At 46.6% G+C, this 7697-nt stretch overlaps 1 protein-coding gene across 1 annotated transcript; it reads left to right on the top strand.

Moving 5' to 3' along the window:
- Positions 1–805: 805 nt before the first annotated feature.
- Positions 806–4168, top strand: LOC116944658 (trace amine-associated receptor 365-like). Its single transcript, XM_032958395.2, has one exon. It carries the CDS (start codon positions 2553–2555, stop codon positions 3588–3590), a length of 1038 nt encoding a protein of 345 aa, XP_032814286.1. The 5' UTR covers positions 806–2552; the 3' UTR covers positions 3591–4168.
- The last annotated feature ends 3529 nt before the right edge of the window (positions 4169–7697 follow it).

The following is a 7697-nucleotide window of genomic DNA, read 5'->3' as shown; positions in this document are numbered from 1 at the left end:
CACGGTGAGTTTGCCGATGGTGGCTTTACAGGCAAGACGATGTAAGGTGTCAAGTCCACTGTGCTTTGAAGCCACAGCTGCTGCCAAAGGCCACCGTGTGTCGTGAGAGGGGAACCAGGTGATTAAGCATTTGACGGGCGCTAACGTGTCCACGGCATTTCCAAGTTTGAGGTCCCATTGATTGTGACGTCAGATGATGATGATGATGAGGCAAAAGAGGAGGTGAAATTGGGTAGATCTTCAGTGAGGTGCAACTTAGAGCAGCCACAAATGAGGTGACGATCCGAATACGAGACTGGGAATATTCTGAGTGATTTGAGTTGGCATTAATATTTGGGCTCAACTATTAGGTCCAAAATGCTGCCAATACCCGTATTTCACACGCGAGTTGGTCCACTGATGACCGCTGGTAGGTTGTAGGAGGAGAGGATGTCGCCAAGGCGGTGATTAAATTATACTGGTGAGGAGCTGGGGGCAATTGAAATGAAGAGCGATGATAAATCCCCAATTGCTGTAGAGGAGGAGGTATAGAAAGTCGGAATGCTCCATCGTAAAAGGTTTATGTTACTATCTGTAGGGCCGTACAGAATAAGAAATGAGATAGTTTGGAAACAAAGACTTGACTCGCAGACTGGAACTCGATATAATAATTATATCAATATAGCGTCCTTCAGCGAGGATCTAAACGCGTTATACAAGACAGAAAAGGATACTCAGCATAAAAATAACTCTTTAAAACGACAAAATAAAAAAAAATAATGCTAAAAGCCGTTTCCCGAATTAACTGAAAACTGAATAAACAAAAGTGTATACATACATTTTAAGACGTGTTTTAAAATGTTCACAGACTCGAGAGATCGTGAGATCTCGAGGAAGAGAGTTTCATCGTCTGGGGGCTATACAGGAAAAACAGGTGGTCCATCAACCGAAGCCTTTCTATAACCTGGGAGTGCAGGGAATATATTCATATCCATATCTTAGAGGCCTTGATGCGGCATATGGTTGAAGCAAAAATGTATCTAAGGTAGCCCGGGAAAATGTGGTTCAGAGCTTTGTAGGTTCGCAATACAATTTTAAACTGACTCCGATGTGAAACTGGAAGCCCGTGCAAGGAAGCCAACACAAGGGTCATATGCTCCGAATGTGTTCTGGTGCACACCCTGGCCGCCACGTCCGGCACATGCTGCGTATTGTCAAGTATCTTCGTAGCCACACCAGGGAGCAATACATCGCAAGTCAAGGAGAGATTAAATGAAGGCAATGAGCAGTTTTTCTGCATCTGAAGCAAAGAGAAGGGTTGAACTTTCCAAAGATGTAAAAACTAAATCTTAGTGATATTTTAACATTAGCCTCCAATGCCATAGCGGGATCATAGATGACCCCTAGATTATTGACATCCCGTGAATACCTGGCCATCAATCGTAATGTTGAAGGGTGCAGATTTTTAAGTTGGTGGGGGAATCCAATTGGCATTTCCCCCGTTTCAACACTTCAATTGGAGGAGCATATGTTGAATCCAACTGTTGGTGGAAGCGAGCGCCACAGTGAGCATGGGGGGCACATGAAGGGAGATCGGACTCATTGTGTACGAAAATGTGGGCGTCATTTGCATAGCAATGAAACTTTAGGTCGAGAGGAACCCCAAATGCAGATTTCAAATCTCCAATGGATACGAGCTATTCCCGATAAGTCAGATACGATGTGAACCAGCAGGAAACAGTTTCTGAGACACCCATTGCACTTTCCAAGCGATCAATAAAATATTAAAAGAATACTGGGTGAGCCAGTCAGCAGTGATCAAAATGTCGTTCACAACTCTCAAATGAAGTGGGTCTGAGCGACATTGGACGCACAGCACGCGGGGCAATGAAACCAGGTGCGGAGAAATATGTCAGTGTGGTGGCAGTGTATCGGGGCATGCATCATGTTTCAGTGATGAGGTCAAGGAAGTAGCCGTTAATGCTGTTTGGATGAGGGCTGCTTTGTGTATGATGGATTGAGCTTTTTGTGGTGGGAAGAAATAGCTTTCGAGAAGCGGTGGGGGGAAGCAGTGAGAAGTTGAGGGGGTTACTGGCTACCGCCTGCCACCTCTGCAGGAACGTTGATGGTTTTTGGACGACAGGTCACGAGTACCCGAGTTTTGCCTTGAGGGGACGAGAGATCAGGGCAGACAGGAGCGTTCCTCAGGTAAGATGATCGGGAGATCGGAATGAAGATGGATGAGTGGTGGAAGGCTGGGATTGGTAACATTAAAATAGGTGACAAGGAACTGCTGCAGGTGGCATCATGCTTGGATGAGCATGAAACAACAAATGCATCTAAAATGTTTGTATAATGTATATCTTTTCTCTCCCTACCACAGGGTTTTGAAATTTCCACCAATGCCTCACACCTGTAAGCTCGCTTGACACAATAACACATTTGATAAAATTTTGGATTTATATGACATTCAGTTTTACTCACAGCGGGTTATCTGAATTATCCTGCGATCTCTTTAAGATTATCTCTTCTAAATATGATTCATAGGATCACTGGTATTTCTGGATGAGAATATGCCAGAAACGAACTCTACTTTGGGCAAATGCGCCGCGCCCTTTCTCCAGTTAAACTGCACAGGCCCAGGCCTCGAGCCGACGAACCAGGCCTTCGTTCTGTCCATTATCATCCTCCTCATCGTGGTCACCATCATTGGAAACCTCCTCGTCGCTTGCGCAGTGCTCCGCTTCAGGCAGCTGCAGACGCGCACCAACGCGGTGACGACATCGCTGGCAGTGGCCGACCTGATGGTGGGCGCCGTGATCATTCCCTGCAGCATGACACAGGAGGTCTATAGGTGCTGGTTCTTCGGACAGACCTTCTGCAGGATCCACTACTTCATGGACTATTGGTTCACCAATGCCTCCATCCTCCACCTGGGCTGCATCGCCTTCGACCGCTACGTGGCCATCTGCGACCCTCTGCGCTACCAACAGCGGGTGACCAACCGCACGGTGGTGCTCATGCTCCTGATGTGCTGGCTGTGCTCGGCGCTCTTCTCGGCGCCCATCCTCATCAGCTTGAGTGACGTTTTGTCACGCGGCGTCATGGAGAGAACGTCTTGCCCGGACGAATGCGTGTTCATCGTCAACTTCGGCCTGATGTTCATAATAGGCATTTGCCCCTATTTCTTGTCCCTCATCACCCTGTCCCTGGCGTACGCCAAGATCTTCAGTGTGGCTCGCGTGCAGGCCAGTCAGATTCACGCTGCCGGTAAGCACGGCGCTGACTCCTCTTCCTCCGCCTCCATTGTGGGGGACGCCAACAGTAAACGCACGTGGCTGGCCATGAAGCGCGAGCACAACGCGACCAAGACCCTGGGCATGATCATCGGCTTCTTCCTGCTGTCCTGGCTGCCCTTCTACATCATCAGCGTGGTGGACGTCATCATACACTACCAAATAGACGCTGTGATGTGGGGGACGGTCACGTGGATTGGCTACTTCAGCTCGGCAGTCAACCCCATTCTATATGCTTCGTTCAACCGCCCATTCCGCAACGCATTTCGTGACATTGTCAGCTGCAGGGCGTTCACTTCCCGGAGGGGCACGTAACATTTTTGGAACGTAGCAGCAGTCGATATATACAGGATCATGGCGTCGTGATGCATTGGTTAGTATATTGATGGACTTGTAATGCCGAGGTGACTGGTTCATTTCAATGTCCCGGCATGGCAAATTAAACCTTGGGTGCTTTTGTTAAATCCCCACGCCTCTGTCTACCAACGACACCTGTCTTCTCATCAATTGGATGAATGCATCTTAATATAGGAAGGACGGCAGAGCTGGGGCAATTTTCGCCGGCTCACCACCTTGGCTCCTGCCTTCCCGCTCGTCTGTTGTTGCTCCGCGCGCTCTTCGTGACCGAACTGTGCGGCACCACATTACAAGTTGACATGTATAGTTATACGTATGAATAGGTACGACATGTTGTGGGGTAAAAAGTGGGTAGCTATCGCCTCTTTCAACAGTCATTAGAGAGGCACTCAAGCTCCCTTTGATGCACGCCCTTCTGCAAGCAGTGGCGTGAGCCAGCAACCGCAATGCTGCCCATTAAAACGTTTTTCCTTATATGAATGCAGGCAGACCCCGCCGAACGCGGGGGTTACGTTCCCGAACTGTGACGTGTTGGGTTAATCTGTGTTTGGCAAACAACAGACCTTTGGGAAAAATAGGTTTGCATTCCTAGGATCGAAATGATCACCCCCTCCCTATTTAACTGATACCGCGTGATTTCCACTCTTGTTATTGTACTAAAGAATGCTGAAGTCGCTCTCCATTGCTAGTGTGTGTACACTTCATTTTTTTATTTTTCCTCAACACAAAACCTGTCTCCATTACAGCGCTCTTCCAACAGTGGCACTCATGCCCAATGCTCACCTTGACTTCCCAGCCTGACGTTCGCCCCTAATACTGTCACTTAAACGTGAGTGATTCGCCATCTAGGTGTCTACATGACTAGCTTCATATTCTTCATATGACTAACTTCCTCAACGACTGGACAGCTTTATTTATTCGGCAATGCTTGTGAACATTTGCGTTGTGCAATTGTCCGTGAGCATGTTGATCATTCGCCACCTAGGTGTCCATCTGGCTAATTTACTCAGCGAGTGGACGGCGAGATGCATGCAGAAACATTTTAACATTTGCGTTGTGCCATTGTGCATGTTGAGTGTATGACATCACACGAAAAAACAAATGCACACAAATACACACATTCTTAATCCATCGTTCTCATGGTCAACTGATTCACATCTTCCATCGGTTGCAGCACTCTCACAACACTTTTCGATGCGGCAATTGTAATCTTAGTAGCGTCAAACCGCGCATAGCTGAAACATCACTCCCGTGTTCCGGTAAACAGACCTCAATGGGTAAACTGTGTATAGCCGAAACACGCGTTCGATAAAGCTGCATTGGGAAAAGTGTTCCTGTACTAGCAGCCTGCACGTGATTTGGACCTGACAGTCTGTCCCTCCTTCCTTCCTGGGATGACCATTTCAGGGGAGAGGATAGTAAGAGAAAAGCAGTATGTATGTAGGTAGCCAATCGTGCTAAACGCAGTCAGTTAGCCCCCAAACCTATAGTTGTCATTAGAGGTCGACCGACATTCGGTTTCGGTTTCGGTGCCGAAAGTTGGCAAATGGCCACTTTCGCCATACTTTCGGCTTCGGCCGAAAGCCAATTTTTAACTTTCGGTCTGGTTCCGGTTTCGGCCGAAACTGATATTGACTTTCGGTCGTCAACCAAAGATCTGTTTTTTTTTAAATATAACGCTAGTGCTACCTACATCTATCTCTCTGCCTATCGGCCGGTCAGTCGGCGCTAGGCAATCCTGCTGCTGCTGACGTGTGTGTGTTTGCACACACGTCAGCAGCAGCAGCAGCTTGGGAGCGAGGTTACAGCCGCAACGATGGTCTGCTAATGTCAACAGACGGAAGCCTGCATTTGCATCCGTGGGTGGAGTCTCTTTGGCGGGACGACAACAAAGTGTGTCTGTTGTCTGTTCCCAGCCGCCTGCCCGCCTTGGCTTATGTGTTGCGTTCGCTTAAGTTTACACGCGTGTTGATACCGAGATTCGAAGTCTGACAATATTGATATTCAGTTAGTTATTAGTTCCGTAGCGAATTAGTGATAACGAAATTACGAATCTGAGTGAAGTAGAAAATTAAAGTTAATAAACGGAGCAGGAAATCACCGTGAAGAATGTCGAAACATGCGGTGTGCGATATCTTCATGAAAGTCGATTCTGATCAAAGCAAGGCGAAGCAACCTGCTGGGCGAGAATGCGGAAAAAACTGGTATTTCTTAACTACAGCATTCGTTTGTTTTGCTATAATTACTAAGTAAGTAACACCTAAAGATTTGATATTAGTTCTAGATTTGTTTTAAATTAAAGTAGCATTGCATCATGACATCATAAATCTTGTGTTCGGTAACTTCAGTTATATACCTTTCTGTTTCGGTCTCGGTCAAAAGTGTAGTTAAACTTTCGGTTTCGGCTTCGGTTTTGGCCGAAAGTCAATATTTAACTTTCGGTCTGGTTTCGATTCGGCTAAAACCAGACCGAAAGTTAAATATTGGTTTCGGCCGAAACCAGAAATTCAGTTTCGGTCGGCCTCTAGTTTTCATGTGATATATGCTTCATTCCGTCTTTTGTACAAACATAAAAAAACGTGTTCAAAGTGGTTGGGTGACTGTGCGATTTTGCTCTACCTCCAGTGCGAAACACATTCCTGCGGAGGGGGCTGGTAGGTACGTTGGTTGCTCGGTCAGTGGCCAGATTCAACGGCGGCGTGGTGTATTCCGCAAATATGCCTGACTCCACCCAGCCCCACCCCTCCCACGTGGACAGACATCCACAGACATACACAATTAATCCCCTGCCTCCTGTGAATTAATCGCGGTTGGGCTTCCAGTCCACTACGTTTCCTACCAGTATAAAGCCCGCTTACATTTAAATTTTCACTCAGCATACGCCTACATATGTCTCTCGATTAAAACTCTACAATCTATGAGGCTCATAAGGCGCATGCTGTCAGGCGATTATAACCACAATTACGTCAATTTCGTCGGATAACCTTTTTCAATGCACTCATAAGCAACAGCGATTTTTTTAATTAACTCACTGACTCTGATACGGCCATTATGAACCTATTCAATGCATTTTTTTTATCCTTCAAATACATCGCAGTGCCTCCGTGGGTCTTGCTGCATCCCACTGCGTCTCACTGCATATCTGCCTCGGTGCGTCTCATTGCATTTCACCGAGTCCGTGTTTCGCCATATCCCATTGTCCCGCTGCGCCCTCGTCTGGATGAACTATGTAACTGATTGCGCTCATCTGCAGAGTACATAATTGTTGGTTCCCCCTATGGATGTTTACAGAAACGTAGAAGTTGCATTGTCACATACACGAGATGGGCACAATAACTTAAAAATAAACACTGTACATACGTGGGTACAAATATATAGTAATGCACACGATATATATAGGAATTGCAATACTGGTACATGTGTATGTACGCATGTATGTTGAGTGGCAGGGTGGCCCGATGGAAAAACTTGTGAATCGCAGCAAGAAGGGTCTCGGGGTCGATTCGAGATTTGTGTGCCTGAATGTTCTCCCCCTGTTTTTGCAAATGTAATCAAAACATACAATATAACTGGTATTGGCCAAACATTCCTAACAAATTGTCTCCAAAGTACTCAATTGGGATTGCACGTACAAACATCGCTTCCCTACTGCGATGACTTAGCAATATCCTTTTGTAAAAAAGGCATGCAACTTTTTGGCGCTGGAACACTACCTGGCTGCTGCCTTCCCACTCATCTGGTTCCTCCTCTCTCTGGGCGGCCGTTACAAGTTCAAATTATTATTATTCAGTCAATGGCTCATCATTGTCATGAATCTCAAATATTACCAATCTGAAAAATCATCATCAATCACCAACCGTTATGAACATCATCATCATTAAAATCAAGTAATTCTGACGGAACAAACACCGCTTAAAAAAAATCCTCATCCAACAAAATCCCACTTCGCTCGTTGGTATCCTGCAAGGTCCCCAGAGATCCGATCCACAAACGATAGAACATCCCGTGTTCCTGCCCCCGAGTTCTCCGCTCACGCAGCGCAATTAACATGAGCCGGCACTTTAT

This window comes from Petromyzon marinus, chromosome 21 (assembly GCF_048934315.1).
Source record: "Petromyzon marinus isolate PM22_M1 ecotype Great Lakes invasive population chromosome 21, UKy_Petmar_22M1.pri1.0, whole genome shotgun sequence".
In the NCBI taxonomy this organism is placed as follows: Eukaryota; Metazoa; Chordata; class Hyperoartia; order Petromyzontiformes; family Petromyzontidae; genus Petromyzon; species Petromyzon marinus.
This window is presented reverse-complemented; position numbering and strand designations above follow the sequence as displayed.